Genomic DNA, 22,557 nt, shown 5'->3' with positions numbered 1-22,557 from the left:
GATGTGGGGAGACAGCTGTGAAAAAGCCTTTCTTCCAAGAGAGGGCCTCACTTTCCTGGCACCCACGCTAGGTTGTGTGAATGGTCGGTTCTGAAATCTCAATCGAACATGTGAATCTTCAGTCTCACGATCACTTAGAAACAAAGCAAAAGGGGCAAAGCCAGCCAGATAGTCTCAGCCTGTTTTTGAGAGTGCTACCTGCCTGTGTGGAGTCTGCACCCAGTAGCATCAGCGAGTCAAGTTTGGAGGATTGCTACAGGGCAGTTGTTTAAAAGTCAATTGGCAAGAGAAACTGAGGTCTCTCAATGAGTGAGCTATGTGCAGAGAGGACAGTTCTTAGGACTAAACACAAGGAAGAACTTGCCACTGGTTTTTCTTCAAAAGATAAAACACAGCAGTGAACAGTGTCTAACTTCAATTTTACATTTAAAGAAAAAACGCGTTCTGTGAGAAGCCTCGTTTTAATAATACTTCATGTGGTATTTTAACTTTCTAACCTCTGCCTTTCCATTGAAGCCCTATGTCTTCCTAAGAGAGGTCCCGAACCTACGATTCTTCTCGCTCTTTCCAGTTAAACGTGGCAAAGCCAGCCCTGCCCAGTCTAGACCCTCAACACAATCTCTGACACTTTCATGGACTGTCTCAGGGTACAGATCTGGGAAAGAACTTGAAGGTCACTTTTCACCCTCTCAAATTACAGACAGAGAAACTGAGACCCAGTAAGTTTCTCACAGCCAGTGAGTCGCAGGTCCAGCTCTCAAATCCAGGCCTCCTGACTCCACATCTGGTATTGTCTTTGAGATGGAGTCGCAGCCATGGTACCTTCTTCTTGTCCGTTTTGGAGTGAGGAAGAGGCGAGTCGGGGCCCCAGCCCGGACTGTACGTTTCCTCAGCATTCATTATGTTGATCTTATCTGTTTATACGTCTGTCTCCATAAGGGACTAAGCTGTATTCATGTTGGTGTTTTTAACCCCAAGCACCTTGCATGGTGTGTAGAAAGCCCGCGCAGCCTTGTTGAGCAGAAACAATGTGTTTTGATGAAGGTCGGCTCACCGGAATGGGGAGGGAAGTATAGCTCCGTGGAAGCACCTCGTGTCCTTTATCAGGATCTCCTCCGATGAATAAACCCAGGCAAGATTGTATTCCATCTGAAAACAAAACAAACCTTCCCCCAAATAATCAGGGAGGCCCTCGTCATTATGTTCAGAGGGCAGCGGGTGAGACAGATGGGAAAGATAACAACTTTGATAGACACATAGCATAGTCTTTGGTCGAAGCCAAAATTCATGTAACTTTGTTGGTTAAATGGAATTTTTAAAATTTCTCCTAATGTTCCTACATTTATCTGCATGTTGTTAATTAATGACTGCTGTCATTGGGTTCCTTCTAAAGTCTGTGAGTTAAGAGAGAGAAAGAAAGAAAAAAGGGGACCTTCGGTACTGATTCTAACCTAGGGAAGAAACGGCCGCTTACTATTCCTCTGGGTGAACACTGCAGATATGGAATGTCAGTCACCCACTGCCCAGCAAGCCTGAAGGAACGCGATTACAAGAACACTTCGATCTGAACTTGCACCTTTTCTGACTCCTCCTTCGAAAACGAACTAACTGTGCTGCCTCTGGCTGCTGTGAACGAAATGAATTCCACGCTGACCCTGGTAGATGAAGGCAGTTGGAGCAATCACGGCTTGGTCATCCTTTTCTGCCCCATGTGTCCCAGGGGAGTCTGGGTATCCCCTCTTCCGGCATGGCCATAGGGTCGGCCTGGCTTTGGCCTGTCTCTGTCCTCACCAGAATAGGTGCCTGAAACCTTTGCTTTTGCCTTTTTAGTTTAATCTGGAACACTTTTAACAAAGCAACAGACCAAATGGTGACTGGGTCCTGACCCTTCTCCAGGCCAGGGGAAATCACCATCTTTCTGTCTCAGAATCCTCATTTGGGTTCAAACCCTCAATCACAAAGGGGAGCCCCTCTGCTTGCTTGTTGGAGCAAGATTGCAAAGAGTTAACACTTTTGCTTTTTCGGAAAGTTATCTGTGAAGAGTATTAGTTGTTTAATAAAGCGTGCCTGCCCTCCCGATGAACCCGCCAGTGACTCTGCAGCTGGGGTCATTCCAAGTTCACGCGGTGGACTTTTGACTGCCTTCTGTGTCTGTGAAAACAGTCGGCAGCTCCTGCGGGGATCATTCATTCAGGCCTGTAACACAAAACTAGTGCCAATGGGCACCTGCTGGGGCGGCTTCCCAGGAGGGCTGGGAGGGAAGATACCAAACTCATCAGGCATGTGTGGGAGATAAGAGCGGCGGGGGGTCCGCTGGGAGCCTGCTCATCGGGCCTGCACTGTGACCCTGGGAGACCCTACTGCTGGGCCAACAGGCTGGTGTCAGAATGGATTAGGGAGCCCAGGTCAGGAGAGGATGTGAGCTAATTAAAGGCTTTTTACAGAGGAGGGGGAGGAGGAGGGAGGAGATAGAGAGGGGTGGCAGGGAGAGAGGTTTGGAGCACATTCTCCAAATTTCCAGCACATTCTTTGTTCCTCTGTCTCATCCCTCAAAACAGAAAATAAAAGAGTCTAAACATCTGGTTATCTCTAATCTTAAATTGTTGTTCAGACTGATGGTGTATTGGTTTTAGCTACTATTTTTATGGAATTACGTATATCATCAAAGACTTATTTTGTCCCATTTTCCCTAGGGACATCCAGTTCTTGGAATACAGTAGGTCAGCTACTTGAATTTTGCCCCTTTCCCCCTTTTGACACATCTGGGCAATCATTACCTATTTGTGGTGTGTTGTAGTTTTTTTTTCCTTTTGCTTGGGAAATCCACTTGCCAGCTGTAGAGGGTACTTCTGGCAGGGTCAAATAAAGTAATACCCAGTAATGCTCTTAAATTTGGTGTTATGGTTTGAAATGTCAAAGCATGCACTGTCTTGAAAATACTGTGTTGTACTAACATAATTGGTCTGGCAGCCCACCCGCTTCAGAAAAGAAGTCACCTGACTCTGTTTGGTCTACCTGCTCTTTTGTTTTGTTTAGTTAGCCTGAAGACTCTCCACCCCCAACAAGCGGTACACTAACTTATTTATGGACCTAGGGTTCTTTAAATCTGGTATTTTCTTAATCAGCATGGTAATGATACATTTCTTGAAAGCAGTTTTGTTCACACACAAACCCAAAGCCCCTGCTGTATCAGTTCTGATACGTTTCACATAAGCTTACTGTGCGCAAAGAAGCTTTTGGATTAATCTTGTACTACATGGTAACAATCCTAGGAAATTCCAGTCAGAAGCCAACAACCTGTTTCCTTCATTCCCGACTGTTGGTGTATCTGGCTTTGTCTGCGTTCTGATAAGAAATAACCACAATGTTAATTTTGTATTTCCTTGCCTCTTGTCTCACATAATCTGCTGTCAAAGCTGACTAGGAGGCTTGTTCACTGTGCAATGTATGAAAAAGCCGCAGTGGAGTAATTAAGGTGACTATGTGGAATATGTTAGTGTGAGCTTACTTTAAGTGTTAAAAACGTTGACTATGTTCCTCCTGATTCCTCAGTGTTCTGTACAGAAACATGGATGGACACTGATTCTGCACAGTTGAAGGGGGTTTTGAATTTGAGCTCGTGCTGAATGGGAATCTTTAAACACGGCACCAGATAATATTTACGAACTGCTTCACTCTGTGCCAGGTACTGTCTGAGTCTCACAGGGGTTGGCTTGTTTAATCCTCACAATGAGCCTGCTGGCCCGGCCCCCCTTTATTAGGAAACTGAGGCTCAGAGAAGTTAAGTGAGTTGCCAACTGCTGTGAAGAAAGCTGGGTTAGAAACCTGGGTTCTCTGATTCAGAGCCCGTACTCTTGACCTTCCCCGGCAAAAGTTGCACCGTGTGTCCGTAGGCTTCGTTCTCAGGTCCTTCTGCAATGTCATGTTTGCAGGAATTAACCATTTAAGGTTGCATTCTCGAGAGGGTGCAGAGAATTTGAGTCACTGTTTAAAGTGCTTTCCTGCAGTACCCTCTTGTTGTACAGTGAGCTCTTTGTAGATGCTCTCCTGTCCGAGCCAAAGCGTGGGGCCGAGACCCAGGAAACGCTCTGTCCGACACAGCTGCTGAGGGCAATTCAACCTTGTTCTAGTGCCACATGAGCACTGGCTAAATATAGACTTAGGTGCAGGAAGCAGAACCTCATGTTAACAGATCTGTTGTTTATTGTGTCTGCACAATAAGGTCACAGCTGTATGTGGGCAATTAAAAAAGCCCGGCTCTGTGCTGGGTGCAGGAGATGCAAACATGAATCAAAGGTCTTCCTCCCTCAGGGTCACAGTCCAGAACGGGAGAAGGTCCTGTCAACAGATGTTTACAAGGAAGTGTCCCAGATGCCAGGACAGAAGCCTGTGCGGGTCCAGTGGGGCACTAACGGGTGGCAGACGTCTCCGCCCAGGGCACGGAAGGTCAGGGGGGAGCACCTGGGCTGAAGCTTGACATTTAAGGAGATGTCGCCCTGTAGACAGGAAATGGTGGGGACAGGAGGGCACAGGGGGCAGCCCCAACGGAGAGGCTCGGGTGTGGAGCAGCAGCACCAGGCCTAGGTGGCGTGGCGGTCCCCAGGACCACAGAGCATGCCACATGCCTCTGACCAACTGGCCTGCTCAGGAAGAGGCCGGCCTGCCATTTCACATCCCTTCCCTTTCCTCTCCCCTTACCAATTACAAGTGAATTTAAAGAAGGAGAGACCTAACTGAAGTTTTTACTTTTTAAGTCTAGTATTATTGTCATGATATGACCATATCTGCATATATCAAATATTACTATTAACTTTTTGCAAGTACTTTTGTATGTGTGTGGGTAGAGCAGTTACACTTTTCACAGAGGGGGCCAAAACGAAATCAACAAACAGCCCCCCCACACACACACACACACACACTCCCTTGGGGGAAAACAACAAACGTGACTTGCTTTTTATATAATTAGAGCTAAAACCAAATCATAACCTGTTCACAGAAGAAGGTTGCAAGCCCAGCCACAGAGGGACTCCATCTAGTACCAAGCCGTGGACTGCCTCCAGCATCTCCAATTAACCTAATAGTGTCTCCATCTAGACAGCAGAAAACCATCCGTCCTGAAACCCCGAGCAAACAAACTCAGGATCCTTGTTAAAAGGAAAAAGGGCATTTGACCTCACTTAAACCAACTGGGCTAGAAAGTCAGGAAGAAGAGGAGTAGTGGTCTTTCTTCCACTCTGCATTTCTGCATAATTTGAAGCACACCAGATGGAATGTTTGTTTGCCATTGATCCCCAATCCACGTTATAGAAAATTGACGTGTCCGACCCTATTGGATCAGTCCATTAAACTGTTTCACCATTTTCTTTAGACAGAGCTAAACTAGGCATGGCCTCAATTTGAGAGGGAAGAGCACATTATATATCGGAATGCGTTTCATGGTTTTTCTACCTCAACCCTCCCCTGCCTCATCCACTTCAAAATTTTTCTCTAGAAATCACTCCTTTCCTTTTTCCACTCAAGGCGAGTAACAGTGTCCAAATTTTAAGTTAGAATTTTAGTTTTGCGTGTATGTATTCAAAGGGGGACATTTATCTTGATATAGGAATGACTGCTGCCTCTCCCAATGTTTAAGCTAAGGCTCTGGAAGTTTCCTGCTGGCTTCTTGGAACTTTGAGCCTTAACATTTTCCCTACATTCAAAATCTCAGTGCAGGGTGGCGTCAGCCCCTCCCTTAACTCTCACGATGGAACTTAGATTGGGCTGCTTGGCAAATGTGAAAAAGAAATGGTTTGTCAAGTAAAACCTGATCAAATGTCTTGCTTTCCCCGTGTCCCTCGGTGTGTGTTCTGCAGTTGTTTCACCAGCCTTGTCACCAGAGCTTGAGCGTGTGTGTACTGGACTCGGTGGGCTGAGTCACTTTCACAGGAGTTGGACCAATTTTCATCTGACACAGAATGCTGTTTCTTTACATTTTTCTTGCATTCTCACCACATGGCTTATTGCTCTTTTCTGTGGATCCAATTCTGTTCACTGGGGCCAGCATGGTTCTGCGTCCACTGCTCACTGACCATGTGAAGTTGGCACCTCACCCCCTCTTTGACAGACAAAGAATTTTAGAATGAGAGGTGTTCTGTGTTTTCATGGAAGTTAACCAGTATAGGGATGTTTGTACAATCGAGCCAACTGCTGAATATATTCTCATGTGACTTTTCTCTCTGCAGATCTTTCCTGGCTTCAGTTTGGCCAAACTAATCCCATTTTGGATGCTCTGAATCGGCACTGAAAGCTTGACATGTACAGAACTAATCTTTGATCACCAGGCACAACACCGTTTTAACTGTTCTCCGTTCTCCTTACTCCCAGCTGCTCAGACTCCTTGGAGTCGTCCTCGATGCCTCCCCCACACACACCGTCCTCCCAGGTCTCCGGCCCCTCAGCAAACCCTGCCCCGCCCCCTGCACTTTTCTTTTGCTAACGTAGGAGGAGGTGGCACTTATCTGAAGATGGAGAAACGTCCAAAGCGTTGAATTCCAGTTTTCCGGTCCCTCCAACCCTTTGGTAGACTTAACAGCAGTCGTCAGGTTAAGATCCCCTGAGAAACCCCTTCTTGCCCATCAGCAAAGCCATAGGCACCTGTGAAAAGAAAAGGTAGAGGTCCTGTCCACCTCAGGGAATTCCTCCTGTCTGCTCTCCTGCCTTCTGCCTTGGACTCTGGGTGGTTTTTGTTTCCTTCCCTAGGTGCTGCATCTGGGACACACCTGAAGCTCTATACCTGCAGCCCAGGAATAAATGATGTCTGGGCTCAGCTTATGAGGTGCTGAGAGATCAGTCATCAGCTGCCACTAAATATTTTGCCCTATGTTTCTGGTTCCTGTTACATCCAAACGTGTGGGTATTGAGTGGCACCATTAGCTGTTTTGATCCCTGTCTTGTATTATTTACTATAGGCATGTGCCTTCAGAACCTTCAGTTAATAGGAAAACAGGCAGGGTGGCAATAAGTGTAGAACCCTTTTAAAGGTAGGGCCACAGGGAACAAAATGGATGAGCAATAGCTTGAATGGGAGGGAAAGTTAAAGGAGGCATTTTTAAGATTGAGCAGATTAATTCTATTTGTCAGTCTGTAAGGAAGAGTTCAGAAAGATTGAAGATACAAGATACGATTGATGACCAATATCCAAGACAGGGTCTTATAAAAGCACAGAAGAAGGTTCTCAATGTATGACTAGTCAGTTCATTTATTCAATTCAAGGTGGAAGGGGGAAGAATTTTTTTTCTTAGTGAAGTAGAATCTCATTTCTATGAAGTGGGGTGGGGCTAGGTGCTAAAGAGTTGAAAAGGAATGCCAGGCAAATCTTTATTTCGCTCTGACAGTCAGTGTTCCAGGCACTATCCTGGGGGGTATGGGTGCCCAGGTGACCAAATGTGCAGTATTTCCCTGTCGCTGGACTCTGAGCTTTTAAGCATTCCATGCAGCCGCCTGTGTAGCCTTGTGACGAAAACAGAAACAGTAAAAGTAGTAGCTGACGTGGGTACGTCCCCGTAATTAACTCTCTTCCCACCTTCCTACTAGATATTTCCATCTTGAGTCTCAACAAAAGCTTTTCTTCCTAAATCCAAACCAATGCCTTTCATCTATTCTCTGCTCAAGTGAATAGCAGTCATTTGCAAGATATTATTGGTTTTCTAGACATAAAGTCTCAATGGAAGGAAATAACTGAAATTCAAGATTTGAGTACCTTCTGAGTTTAATTTTAATTTAATAAGCTGTGTCCTTACGCATTTTAGAATCAGACCTTAAACCAGCACTATCCAATAGAAATACAATGTAAGCCACATACATATTTTATTTTTTTAAATCAGACCTTTTTTTTCCCCCCCTCTTTTTTTTTAAGGAGGGCGCAGCTCACAGTGGCCCATGCGGGGATCAAACCGGCAACCTTGGTGTTATCAGCACCACGCTCTAACCAACTGAGTTAACTGGCCGCCCCCACATACGTATTTTAAATTTTTCTAGTAGTTGGATTGCTAGTAGTATAGAAGGAAAAAAAAAACAGGTGAAATTATTTTTAATGTTTTTATTTAACCCGTTATATCCAAAATATTATTTCACGGTGTAATCGATATGTAAAAATAATTGCGATTTTTGCATTCTTTTTTTTTCACCTTAAGTCTTTGAGTTCCGTATGTATTTTATACTTACAGCGTTATCTTAATCTGTACTAATCCTATTTTAAGGGCTTATAGCCTCCGGTGGCATGTGGTCTCCTTATTGGACAGTTCAGCTCTAAACTAAGAGATGAAACTAAAGTCCTGTTAGCAACTTGTATTGTGCGTTTGAACAGAAGAGTCTCAAGGCTCTGTGGTTAACTTGTTTATTTGAATATGCAAGCTATCGTATCTCTCCATTACTTTTTAGTCAGATTCTCGTTCTTTGGCCGAGTGATTCATTTCTAAGATTTCCCTTGCTTTGGATGGGAAAAGGAGGGTATTGAATAGAGAAAGGACCTTTGTACAGTTTGCTTTTGTCTCCATCATTACAATGGATGTTTTCTGCAAGATTCTAATAAATAGCTGTCTGAGGTATCTTTACTTTTTTCCTTAGGTTTCCTTCCTTTTTCCCTCTTTCTCTACCCACTTGGCAAAATTTAGATCTTTTTTGAATTTGTTTATGATCTTTTTGAATTTGGCGGCATTTCAAATGCAAGCATAATTTTTATGAAGTTAATTTTTGTTTTTAGAAAAGGAAATTTGCCTTTGGTGGCATGTTTAGGAAAACAGTTTCATAAATATTTTTTAAATTATGGAAGAGTCAATAGAGTACTGTATAGTGTGTGTACTCTTTAAAGAGCAATCAAATGACTAACACGACCTAACATTCAGCTTCAACAATAGACTATAATACAATATCATGCTGATATAATAGAATATACTAGAATATTCTACTACTTTTGAAGCTTCCTTGATTATATTTCCTTCACTCACTTCATACCATGAGGTAATCTCTGTCCTGAATTTTGTGTTAATCACGTCTTTCTTTTCTGTTTATAGTTTTGCCAAACTTGTATGTGTCACAAAACAATACACTTAAAATTTTGTCAGTTTTGAACTTATATACAAAATCGTACTGAATATATCCCCTTGTGACCTTGTTTTATTTAGTCAATATCACATTTTTGAGATCCATCCTTGTTGATATATGTACCTGTAGCTCCTTCATTTTCACTGTTGTCTAGTATTCCCTTGTGCGAATATGTCATAATTTATTTATCTATTTTATTGTTAGATGTTTGGACTGTTCCAATGTTTGCCTGTTGCAACTAACATTCTTGTTCATGTTTCCTGGAGCACATGTATAAGAATCTCCCCAGTATATACTGAGGAGAAAAGTTACTGGGTCATCGAGTATTTATTTGTCCCGTGTTCCTTTTTTTTCCTTCTCAGACAATGCAAGGTCCTTACAACACTTTACCTCCATTTATCCTATCCTGTCTTTTTTTGGTATTGATGTCATGTATTTTAGTTCTACATATATTACGTTTAACCCTCAAAAAACATTAACTTTTTGTGTGTTAAGTGGTCAGTATCCATTTGGATTTATACCTATTTGTCCTGTTATTATTCATTCTTTTCTTTGCATATTCATATGGCGTCATTTTTCCATCTGCCAAAGAACTTCCTCTGTGGGTCTTCTGGCAGTGGATTTTCTCAGGGTTTTTTGTTTTTTGGGTTTTTTTTCTTTCCCTGAAAATATCTTTATTCCACCTATATTTTTCAAAGATATTTTTACTGAATTTAGAATTCTGGATTGGCAAATTTCTTTCAGTCCTTTAATGATATCATTCCATGGCTGTTCTGTCATTTCTGTTGAAAGAGTTGTCAGTATTGCTGCTCTGAAGGTGATATGTCTTTATTCCTGGGACTGCTTTTCAGATTTACTCTTTGTCTTTAGTTTTGAGTAATAATGTGCCTAGGTATGGTTCTCCTGCTTGGGATTTGTTAAACATCTTAAATTTTAGCTTGATGGCTTTTGATAATTTGGGAAAATTCTTCGGTAGTGTCACTTCAGATACTGCTTCTGCCCTTTCTCTCTCTTCTTTCTGTGACTCCAATTACATGGAAGTTGGACTTTTTGTTTCACCGTGTCTCATATGTCTCTTAGTCACTTTTCTGTATTTTCACCCCCTTGTTTTACCTTCACACTTTGATCTGGATATTTTCTGCTGACTTTTTTTCTAGTTCACTAATCCTCTTTGATCCTCTTATCTACTTTGCTGTTTTAGCCGTCTAGTAAAATCTTAATTTCAATTCTCTGATAAAATTCTCTATCTTTTTATAATTTTTTTGGAAGACCGTTATCACACTATTTTTTTAAAACTCTGTGTCTAATAACTAATGTCTGTATCACTGGTGAATAATCTTTTCTGGGTGTTTTTTTCTTTTCTTTTTTGTTTTTCAGTCATTTTGTTGACTTACATATCTGGTAATTTTTATTGAATGCTGGACATCACGTAAGAAAAATTTTAGAGGCTCTGGCTGCTGTTCTTTTTCTCCAGAGAGGATTTATATTTCTTCTTTCCTTCTATCTTCAAGTGTGCAGTGCTTTGATTTCCCCTAGGTGCACTTCCCCTGCAAAACTTGTTTTCTGAGCTTTTCATTTGCAGTGAGAGGTATATAATAGCAAGAATGTCCCAGAGGGACTTGTGTTTCAATAAGGATCAAAGCCTGGTATTTAAAGGGAAGAATCTGAAGGAAGGATTCTTTTTTTCTGGGGATAGACAGTGGAAGGGGATGAGTGTGGGGAGGAGGTAGAGAATCAGACTCAACTCCTACAGTTGTAACAGAGGCCCTTGAGAAAACTTAGTCTTAAAGAATCAGTTCTGTTTAGACCAGAAAATAGGTGAATCTTTTCAGTAAACAAGGGTTGATTAGCTCTCTTTTAAGTAGAAAATACATTGAACCAGCACCCCTATTTTCCTATCTTTCTAGTAATTAAAGGTTTTCTCTTAAAAACAACACAAGATATCAGAACAGGCCCATTGAGTCACCTTTAGAAAGTGCAGCTATTGAGCTAAATGGATTGTGTTTTCTTTCTCATCCCAGGACTTGCTTTTTAGACCTGAGATCTCCTAACCTAGGAGTGGCTAATTCAGCAATGAATGGCTAATTCTGCTTTAAAAACACCAGGTCTGCAGGAAGTAGATGGTGTGGATCTAAATGTCACCTTTGGGGGGTTGTGAGGTAGCAAAGGTAAGAGCACCTACTGAAAGGGCTCTAAGGGAATCCCAGGCAAAGACGAGAGGGTTCTGAGGAGCTATTGGGAGATACAGCTAAACTGCACTTGTATTTTTATTTTAGCCCATCTGAAGGGTGGAAAGAAACATTTGAGTCCATTTTTAAAAGCACCTTCTTTTGGCCTTTCATTTGAGCCTGGGATCAAGCCAAGTCTCAGGAGACATGAGACAGGACTTAACTTAAATACCTTGGAGCTAACCTGCCTCCCATTCCCATGCTACCCCCCAAAAAGAGAAGTTCAGCTTCTGTTGTTGCCCCAGATGCTGAAGACCTGTTCCCAGTCCTAGGTCTTACCTAGCATTCAGGTAACTTCCTGGATGCTACCTAGAAAGAAGTGTTGACCTTTGTGTATGTAGCTTCCGCAAGTGCAGGCTCTATCCCACCCACCCCCATAAAGCTAGTTAGTGGTAAGAAGCAGTACCTTCGTTTCCACAGTGACCGCCCCCTTACTCTTAGATGGCTGGGTGATCTTGGGCAGGCAGAGGAGTGGCTCAAAGAAGAGAAGAGGAATGAACACTGAACTCGATACACTTTCAAATCTTTTTTCACCCTAAGAGCATGGCTGGTTTTTCCTTATTCTCTCCCCATAGTTTCTTTCTGGAGTTAGATTTGCTTGACCAGACCAGTTCTGACGAATTAAATCTTTTAGGTTTGGTGCTCCAGCAAATCCTTCTGTCAGAAGCTGGGTGAAAGAGCAGGCCTCTTCTCCCCAGGCAGGAGCTCTGGAAGTCACTGGTCCCAGTCCCCACCCCAGTTTGGCTTCTGTCTTTCTTCCCAGCCCAGATGGTACACACTAGTTCTGTGATCTGAGGAACGGGCGTTCGAAGAACCACCTCTTTCTCTGGAGCGTTTTCAGTTGTGAGAGTGATAGGCTGGGGAAGGGAGGAAGTGGAGCCTGGGCTGTATGGCCTCGGGCAAAGTCTGCTGATGGAAATGGGTGAGGTGTCCGAGTTGCGGATTTGTTTGAGATTGAGAAAGAGGATGATAGCCTGACCCACCACTGTCTTGTCCACGTGTTTGCATGTAACTTTTTCAGAAACGTTATCATTGATGCACTTACCTGCACTTACCGCAGCCACCTTCCTTTGTTACTGCCACTGCTTGGGAAAGGAAAGATGTCTTACCTGGTGTCTCTGTAAGATTTTCATGGGCGTTCAGGAAAGGAACTTCTGCGGAGATAAAGTCATGATTGGGTTCCCTTCATGTATTACCCAGTACCGACTGTAAGCAGACACTCAGCAGACGTTTGTTAGAGATAATCATGTTCTTTTAAGTCCCATCTGTACAGCTGTGATAACGGGCTGCCTGATAGGATAAAACGAATTAAATGATTTCATAACTGTCAAGCCCTTTGAGCAGTGCCTGATACGTCGTCATAAACATTGTTGACTCATGTTTATAATTCCAAAAGTTACCATGGTCTTTAGCAGTTGGGAGCTTTCCTTTACCAATTCTGCACATATACTCGCTTAAAACTTCATTCTTATGAGAAGATCCAGTTGGGGGTAGATTTCTTTCTTAAAAATCTCACCAAGGCATTTGAAACCCTTAAAACATAGGACTTTTTCAGTAAGAAGTTCAGCTTATGCTGGTATTTCGCTGGTACTTTGCGTCTATGATTGTTCTCAATGACGTCACCCATCTGCTTTCCTCCCAAGCTTTCGGCATTGAAGAGAATATATCTGTTCATTTGCAATACAAGTAGTTTACAAGGATGAAGTCTTTGCGACTGGGAATGAGATAAGCTTGAGCTTCTGTTCTGTTGTGAAATGTTCTGTTTCATGTCTTAATTTTCTATATTTTGAGATTTTAGTGTATTTAGAATTGACTTCTTTATGCTGTCCTTTGTTCCAGAACAGATATAAGGTGATTCCCATAGCACAGGATGGGACACACCGGATTCAGTTGGGGAGGAAGGGGGGAGTGGAATACCATTAGAAGAAAGAATAGGATTTGCAGCTATAACCCTTGGCGTTTACTCATTGCTTTGTCTTTGTCCCCCAAGTACTTTTATTTTTTTGGTTGTTTATAGTTTTATTTCAATTGCTTAAAATAAAAACCACAATGATTAAACCAAAAGGACAAGTGGACTGAAAAATCCTCAGTTTTGAGCATGCATTCTTAACAACATTTACAGCAAAATACTTCAGTACTTCCTTTCACCAGGGAGAAGCTTGATAGAATCTTCCAGAATTTAAAACCAAGGTCTTTGGATTAACCCCGCAACTCTGTGGTTAGTGTTCTCCACGTTTCATAGATGAGACATTGATGCCTAAGAAGAGTGTGTGTTTTGCTCGTGTTCTCCCAGCTGACACTAGTGCCAGAGCGGGGCTCAGGCCTCCATGCCTTTCACAGCCTGTGTGCTCTCCTCGTGTGGACATGATTGATCTGCCACGTCAGGCCTTATGGAGTGGCCATCTCAGACGGATTTTGTCCCCGAGGGAGACCGAGGGAGTCTATCTCCTGGTTCATACTGAGGCATGGACCGTTTAGGCACACTGAAAAACCTTGTTAGGGTGCCAGAACTGGGGCTGGCTCACGGGGTGGGAGGGCTTATCCCCCTTGTCTAGCACTAACTGTGCAGAACCCCACCCCTGGCTTCTCTCTGCGTGCTTCAAGGAGTTTTCAGCAGTAGACAAGGCGGGGCCTGGAATCCTCAACATGACACCCTAACTCTCCTGGGGACAAGTGCACAATGAGACCCAGCTGATGAAGAGCTGGAAGGCAGGGCACCATCCAGCCCACAGCTGGGTTTAAAGATTCACCCTGCCCACGTGATTCTTTCTCATTGGTATAGAGAAAACGTAAGGAACATAGCACATGACTAAGCCATGGCACTTGTCTGCCGCTGAAACTCAGTCTTCCTGTGGGTGTTCTGCTTAGTTCTGTGTGTAGCCTTGGAGTCAACTCTTACCATTCCTTTTTAAAGAAAAGGCAAAGTCCTATTCCAAGAGCGCTTCAAACCACTCTGAGCCTCCAGATTAATCTGAAACACATCTGAGTTCACAAGTGGGTCAGAACAGCAGAGCGACTTGCCAGTTCAGCAGGCGTGTGCCTTGGGCTAGTTAAGAACCGGGACAATCTTGAGGTCTGATTTTGTTGCTTATGTTTAGACCTTGTGTGCTGAGATAATTCTGGGTGGCTTTGGATAACTTTGTTTCTTAACTGAAAAGGAGTGTCTGTTGCCTGATAAGTGTTTATCCGTGAAATAGCAACATGGTGTATGTCTTAGGGTAGGAGGGCTTTTAGATCTCCAGAGACCAAAAAAACAGCCGGGGGTGGCAGGGGCGGGGGGGAGCAAGGTCATTGGCTTAGGCCTGTTACTGGAGTAGAATGTCAGTCCCAGCTTTAGAATGTCTTTGTCGCATTCAGGGTCCCTTTTCTGGATTCTCTCCTCTTTGTCTCTTTGCCTTAAGGAGGCTACACGTAATCACAACCAAGTAGAACTGAAAACAAACAAACCTGCTCTACTTCTAGTGGATAGAGATCTGGGTTCCAAAAATGCCTCTTTCTTGCCAAACCTCAACTTGTTCCATGTCTTTTCTTTTTTCAGTGCCCCTCCCCAGTCCCCGACCGCCCCCTTCACCACTTGGCCGAGTGAGGCCTAGCTGTTGGGTTTGCCTGTGTCTGTGACAGATACCCGCTGCTTGTTGGGTCACATTCTCCTTTAACCCTTCCCTGTTCACGAGTATCACAGGAGGGTTGGTTTTCAATGTCAAGGCAAAACTCACACTCTGAGAATCATGTTTAACTCTGGCTATGTTAACAGTGTGAAACAGAGCAAAGAGGTGAAGACCTCAGTTCTGAAGTGACTTGGGTCCTACGTGAGTCGGAGGAGGTTTTCCTACTCGGGTACCGGCGGAGGTGGGAAGGACACGAGTGTAAGCCTCCACACTACTTCTAAGAAACGTGTAAACATCGGTGGATTGTGTGCAGACATTATGCCAAGCGTTTCGCATTATCTCCCTAACCCTTCCAAGCATCCTTTAAGAGTGGAGAATATCTGGTGGTTTTGTTTTGTCCTTGTTTTTGCAGATGGGTAAACTGAGGCTTAAGGAAGTGAAGCAGCTTTCACCAGGGCACATGTTTAGTCAGTGATAGACTAAGAATTTGACTCCTCTGCCCCTCCCTGCCTGACTGACTACATAGGGCAGCCCCCACAAAGGGCATGGCACCCTCATGTACAGACACAGCGTATAGCTGGGTTTGCCGAATTTATGCGCAGCCGGTCAGAATTGGAACTGTGCTGGTAGCTGAGACGTGCAGCTGTACGACATTCTGCTCGGAAAAGCACGAGAGCCTCCCTCACGCTGCACAGTCCTGTCACCTCTCTCCCTTTCCCTGTCATACGTGCTCACCATCTACTCTGGTGACAAGAAGGTTACTGTCACCAGCAATTACTCAGTGGAGCAAGGATATTAAAGAGGAAATTTCCATTAGGTAAAGAACTGAAAGAAGAACCCCAGAGAAGGGGGAGAAATTCAAGCCCAGGCTCCTGTTACACCGGCCAAGTATCTTTGGCATCCCAGGCTTACTGAATATCCTACAAGGGTCAGGAAGACGGACAGGACGCAGCAGAGGGACACAGTGTGAAGTTTTCCTCTTGCACCATTCCAGCATCTACTTGAATTTCGGTTTTATAAAATCATCTGTTCTGAGCCCAGCCTCAAACCCGGCCTAATTTGTGGTGGCTCCATTTCTGTAGACAATGGGATTATTTTTGGAAGGTGGGGTATTGACACGCACCGTGTGTCAGCTATGCAGTAGAACTGGCGTCCTGGAGTTCCTCGGAGGTTTCTACCCCCAAGTTGAAAATATAGCTTTACAGAAATTAATGACTTCAGGCTGTGGCCAGAATTCACAAGTGTGGTGTGTGAGGCTTCCTTCAGTGAAAGAAGGTGGGGAAATCACTGTTGTCTTTGCAAGTATAATAGCAGGTTTTCTGAAGGACATTCTGTCCCTTGGAACCTTTCATTTTCGCTAGGATAGTATTCACTTGCAGTCTTCAGTTTTTGTGGACTTGAAATTGCTACAAAATGAGCTGTAGTGACTTAAGTCTCTGCAAATGCTCCTTCTGGTGTTGAGGTAATGTTTATACCGAGTAGAGTTACAAATTATCTGCAAATTACCTTCTAATTGCTAGTCCTTTCCCAGTGTGCGAGCCTGGCACATGCTCTCTGCCCTGCTGCTTTTGTGCCCCCTCCATGCTGGCTTCCACTCTGCCAAGGGCTCCACACGCCCCATCTCACTCGGTCCTCACAACAGCCCTGTGCCATCTGATTGCTCCCATGTCACACATGAAGAAATTGAAGTTCCGGTAACTCGCTACTGTTTTTATCGAAGGCCTCCTATGTATCAGGCTCTGTGCTATAACAGTACTTTGCATGTAGTGTCTAGTGCTGTACATGTATTATCTAACCCTGATGGCATCTGTGTAAGTGGACATTCTTACCCCCATTTTGAAGGTGAAGAAACGGAGGCTCGCAGAAGTTAATTCCGTTACTTGTCTGTGATCTCGCAGCTGTAAAATGCCACAGTCAGAATTCGAACTCTGGTGTGAATGTCTTTCCATTATGCCACACATCAGCCTTCTGACAGACGTCCTTGAAGATAGGAGGCAGAAACCACTTCTCACTGAGGCTTCTCACTGTCCTGCCTGGCACACAGGAAGGGTTCCTATGTTTGGTTGATGGGTTGGTTGACTGGACACATAGCTGGATTGCACTTGCTCCTGTTCTGATGCTTTTCGGCTTCTCCCCCAGGGCCTCTGCCATTAGTTTTCCCTTTGTCTGAATAATCAGAATATCAGCCTCCATACTTCATTTCCCATTTTGATCATCCGTGAACATGCCAGAGAGCACATCAGCTCTGAAAAAATTGCAAACTGAATCCTAAGGCTGTCCTGCACCGTCACTCCTGCGTGATGTTGTAGCTCTCACGGATAGCTCTGCTCTGTTTCCACCGTCGTCTTCAATGTCAAGGACATGGGTGAAATACCCTGCCCAGCCTCAGAGACGACAGTGCCAGAGGGCACCCATAACGAGTGCTTACTGGAATCACACCCTTCTCCAGCCCTGTCTTTGAGGGAGAAATAAGATACGGGGTGTGATTTACTTTCCCACTGAGGTGGGCAATGAAAGATAGAATTAAGGATGACTAAATGCTCCCACCCTGAGCGAGAAGGCCACAGTGTTGTGGTGCCCTGGATTCAGTGCTCAGAAGCCCAGCGGACTGGCCCAAGGCCCAGCCTCGGACCACAGGACCCTTTGCCAGGCTGGCTTTGGTTTCGTTCCTGCAAAACGTCTCAGTAAAATCCGATTGACCTTTCATCAGTCGGAGTTTGGCTGCATCACAGATTTCAACCTCTTCCCAAGTTTTCTGAGTTCTCAAAGTCACATTTCTAGGGGTAAAGACTTCTATAATCATATCCTGTTAATGTCTTTATGTCTTTTACTCACAAGTGACAAAGGACAAGTCCAGTTAGCTTGCATGGGTAATTTTTTTATAGACAGAGCAGTGGGAATTCAGACAGAAGTCCTCGAGTAAGTTGAATAGGTGTAGGCACCTTTCCCCGGCAAAAGGAAGGCACCTAAGAAGCCCACAGGCGAATGCAGCATTTCGGGGGAAGAGTGGTCTCTGAGGGCAACCTCCTGAGGTCAGTGTGGTTCCGTCCAGCGTGTACCCGGGGCCAGACAGTGCTGGGGGCACCGAGGCTGCTGCAGCACCATCATGGGCAGTTAGGTGTTGCTACAGCCTCACTCGTAAACCCTGGGTGTGAAATTTGTCTTATCAGTGGGGACTTGATGGAGAGGGGCTGCTGTTGGGCAGTTTGCCGAGATTATTCTCTGGGGTGGAGGGAGGGGGACATTTGGGGACTTTTCATTTCTTCCTAGTCAGCTGCCAGAACAGGTCGACAGGGCCTTGCCTTATTATTTTAATATGTCTTCCAAGGAAATACCTCTTTTCACACAAAGTGGGAGTTTAAGAAAACGGGAACATACTGAACAAGACCCCGGAAGTAGCCTGGGTGTTGCCGGACCTTCTCAGGTGGACCACGTGCCCCTGGAAGCACTCACACTGCGCTTCTGCTGACAGCTCTTTCCCTTAGGCCCCTGTCACTCTTTTGTGGTGTCAGGGAGAGGCATTTTTGTCCAGACCCTGAATGAAGAGCGCTGCCGCCCTACATAATTCCAGAAAACAGCAGGGACTCTTTTTTTCCCCCTTTTCCAGAAACAAGGGTCACATTTCCCTCCCCTCTCTCGCTTCCTTAGTGCTACCAGTTTATGTTCCGGTTCCTGTCGTTGGCTGTGGGGCGTAGGGAATTGTTGTCTCCTTAATGAGCCTGTCATCCTTGAGCATAGGTCCCAGGCCGCTGCTTGTTTGTGTCCTGGCCATCGTGCTGGGCCCAGAGCGAGTGCTTAATAAAGACATTGGAACTTGGCTCCCAGATCGCACTCTGTCAGAGCTGGAAAGCGTTCTGGAAACCAACACTCTAATCTTATAGACGGTACCACTCCAGGAACGCACTTTGGAGGCTGGTGTTTATCTGCTGGGAAGCAAGGTTTTCTTTTTTATGGGAAAGCCCCGTGCGAGTGCCCATAATACTAAATCTTTGGAGGCTTTTGTCAAGTGACATAGATGTACCTGCTCGGACTAGCAGCTGACTAGTAACAGCAGTAAGAATGCTAACTAGATCCCATCCCCGGAGCCACTGTCACCAGCCCTTCCAGCCACGTGACAGTGTCGGTGCTGTCTCTGTCCTCCAGGTGCTGAGAGGGATGGGGCCCCTTGCTCAGGGTCACGTAGCTACTGGAATGGATGAGAAAGAACTAGAATCTGGTTTGGTCAGATGCTCTGGCTCGTGGCTCTCAGGTGGGGTCCCTGCCTAAAACCCCCACTTAGTGATTCATGGTGTCGGCTTTGCAACATCCCATGGTGTCTCCATCGTAGCGGAAACTGTGAAGTTAATTTTCGTTAACTTTAAGTTCTCTAATTAGGAAGTGACAGGGAAGGTAAGGCGAAAGCACATAGTTGTAGGGATTGCATCTCCAGAAAGGCCAGTAATCACTGCCCTCGATTGGAAAAGTAATTGGACTGAGCAAGAGGAAGGCATGTTCCTGTATCTTATTCCAGGAACCATTGGTTTACCTGGAATTGTTGTTTCTTCCTCTTGTCAGTCCTCCGTGCCCAGAGCTCACCTTCTCCTGTCACTAGCGTCAAAAAGCCTAAGGACCGATGGCTTCCAGGGCAGATCTGTGTGACTAGCCCCCCTTGCCAGACCAGAATGTAACAGGGCCCCCCGACGGCTGCCCAGCATACCGGGTCCTCAAGGCAGTCTGTTTGCCTCGAATCTTCCCACTGAGCTTTATATCTGAGTAACATTCCTGTGAGTTTTCCTGTGAGGTTAGTCCTGGGTCATTGGCACTTAAACCACTTGTTTTGGTAGATCCTTCCCGAGAAGGTTAATTATATATTTGATATCCTTCCCTTTTTATGCCTGAACGATGAGGATAAGTACCCTGTGGTTTATTAACTGTCACTTTAAACCTTTTCAAATTGTCTTGTGACAAAACAGAGCTTTATGCCCTTTTTATCCAGCTTTGATGAATGAGACAGCTTCTCTGGTTAAAATATGCCAAGGTAAATAAAATCTCTCTCTGACTGGTGGGGGAGGATTTTGCGTTTAAAGTCATGAGTTCAAGTCTGCCACTTTGCATGAAAAGTGACCTAACCTGTTAACCTGCCCATATACTTCATGTTTCCTTTTGACACCTGCGGCCAGGCACCTCAGCGCTGGGTAAATGTCGAATAAGTGAAAGAAAAGGCATTAAGAGCAGTTGCTATCTCTAAAAATGTGATACCAAACCCTAAAGCCATAGTTTGCCACATTTCCTATTTTGTATCCCAATGATTGTTGAGCAAACAGCCTCTGTCCTTAACTTAGTAGACTCCCAAAGCTCGCCCCTTCTCCCCCAGGCCATTTTGTTACACCTTTACTGTTTTGGGAAATTTGCAGTAGGTATTGTGGAAGGTAGACGGCATTACGGGTTTTTAGTAGTTGTTTTGTTAGCCTCGTGCCCACCAGTGAGCACCCCACACTTCATATGTGTCCAGTGCTTGGGAACCACTCTCCTGGGACACAGTGCATGTAATTTGGCCGTTCATGTCTCTGTCCATTGCTGTTTACTGAATCCCAGCTAAGAGCAAGGGAAGGTATTTATTTAAAATGATTAAAATAGTAAGAACACTGCTCCAGGTTTCAAACTCTTTTCCTTCTGTTTTTCATTCATCGCAGTTTGCGGGGACGTTATCAGACGGCCTAGGGAAGACAATGGATAGTCGGCATCAGTCGGAGCGGGAGTATATCAGGTACCACGCAGCCACGAGTGGGGAGCACCTGGTCGCCGGCATCCACGGCCTGGCTCACGGTAAGTCAGTCACGCGCTGTCAGGCGCGGAGCCACAGTTCCTCAGAGGTGCCCCTTCTCCCATCCGATTGCAAGTAGAAAAAGAAAGCGGACAGCAGTGGAGACCCTGGCTTGGTATCTGGGTGTGCCTGCTAGCCTTCCGAGCTGTCTGCTGTTTTTATCCCCCTTGCAATTGAAATGGTACAGCCTATGAGAACTCTTCCTTCATTTTCACAAGGTTGTGCAGTTGCAGTTCCTTCCTGTTCTCTGGCTTCTGTTCCCAAAGTGTCCTCTGGTGTAATCAGTTGAACCCCTTAGAATATGGAATTGCTGCTTCAAGACATGCCTTCTGCTCACTAAGTACCCCTTCCGCAGAAAGTGACAAGTGAATTTGGCTGCCAGCCTTGTAACCCAGATGTTTCTGAGTCTTGTAAACGTACGTGCACATTCACCGGGATTGTAAATCCATGTGCCCAGGACATGTAGGTGATGGCATAAGTGTGTTAAGACTCTGAGTTGGTTTGAAGTCCAACTTTCAATGCTTTTGTTCTGACCCATTTGCCTTTGGTTGTATTTTTCTCAACAACTTTGTAGCGTGGCGTGCAGGGCCCTTGGAAATGTAAACCCAGCCAACTTTTCCAACCACTGTCCCCGGCCACGCTGTCCTTCAGCCGCCCAGAGCCATGTACTGCCCCCCATGCCTCCAAGGCTTGCTGTCCTTCTGCTCTCCGCACTCTGCCTTGCTTCATTGCCTGTCAAAATCCTCCTCAGCCTGTAAGTCTCAACTCAAGTGACGTTTGCCCAGCTCCACCCTCCCCAGTTAGAATGAACGATGAACACAGCACACGCGCAGTCTGGGTTGTGTATGGAGCCAGCTGTGTGTGTCTTACTTTCTGATAGGCTGTGAGAACCAAGAGAGCAGAAGGACAGTTCGTATTCACCTGTACACCTAGTGGTACCTTTCGTGATGCCCTGGCAGGTAGCTCATGCGTTAGTAATGCTTACTGAATTGAACTGTTTGTGCCAGAGTCTTAGGAACAGTCTGAAGCGATCAGAATTCATATGAAAACTTCATCAAGTTTTGATTGTCTGCATTTGGAGAAAGAAGAAGGAATATGGATAATGAAAAATCATATTCTCTTTGTGTGTAGGACACAATATTTAGGACAGAGATTTTGTTTATCAACTTCCCTAAGAGTGAGGTTTGGTTTCCCTAAGCCTGCCCACCTGGAAAGGGAGCAGCCCCCAAGGGACATCAAGCTGGAAGTAACATTAATCTGTTTATGTACTTTAAAAGTTGATTATTGAGCAATCATTGGGATTAAAGATTTAATCATTCTTTCTAGTAACTGTAATGATGGTGCATTGAACAAATAGAGGACTGTTTTTTAATGGGTATAAAATGCTTTGCTGTGCATAATTGCCTTTATCTACCCAGCATCCTTGGGGTGTGGAGAAAGCATGGCTGTCCTCACTTTTTAGATGAACACACCTGTGTGCTGAGAATATGATTGATTGGTTCAAGGTCTCCAGCCCCCCTCCCACCACGGGTCATTCAGATGACGCGCACAGCAGCTCCAGGAGATGGTGAGGCCATTCTAAGACCAAGAGCCAGTGGCGTCATCCAGAGAAGACCCATTTAGCTCTGGGTTGCATAAAAGCAGTAGCCTAGACTGAGCTCTTCCTTCACGATGAAAAAGCCCTTAAAAGATAACAATCTCCTTGGTTTCAAAACCAGGCGTCCTGCTCAGTTCTCACTGTAGGCCCTGCTTGACCCAGGTTCCGTCATGTTCTGTCTCTGCCATGAACTTTGTGCCAAAGGTTGGGGAATGGATGTTGCCTCATTGGAGCAAATGG

The 22,557-nt window shown here is 44.9% G+C and overlaps 1 protein-coding gene across 12 annotated transcripts in view; it reads left to right on the top strand.

The window, feature by feature from the left end:
• Positions 1-22,557, top strand: part of VPS13D (vacuolar protein sorting 13 homolog D) — a 236,404-nt gene that overhangs the window by 166,167 nt on the left and 47,680 nt on the right. For all 12 annotated transcript variants that reach the window (XM_074334030.1, XM_019756290.2, XM_019756289.2 and 9 more), the window contains one exon: positions 20,590-20,722. In XM_074334030.1, the coding sequence (XP_074190131.1) occupies positions 20,590-20,722 (133 nt within the window). The remainder of the gene's footprint in view (positions 1-20,589; positions 20,723-22,557) is intronic.

Source organism: Rhinolophus sinicus, linkage group LG06, assembly GCF_036562045.2.
Source record: "Rhinolophus sinicus isolate RSC01 linkage group LG06, ASM3656204v1, whole genome shotgun sequence".
Classification (NCBI taxonomy): domain Eukaryota; kingdom Metazoa; phylum Chordata; class Mammalia; order Chiroptera; family Rhinolophidae; genus Rhinolophus; species Rhinolophus sinicus.
This window is presented reverse-complemented; position numbering and strand designations above follow the sequence as displayed.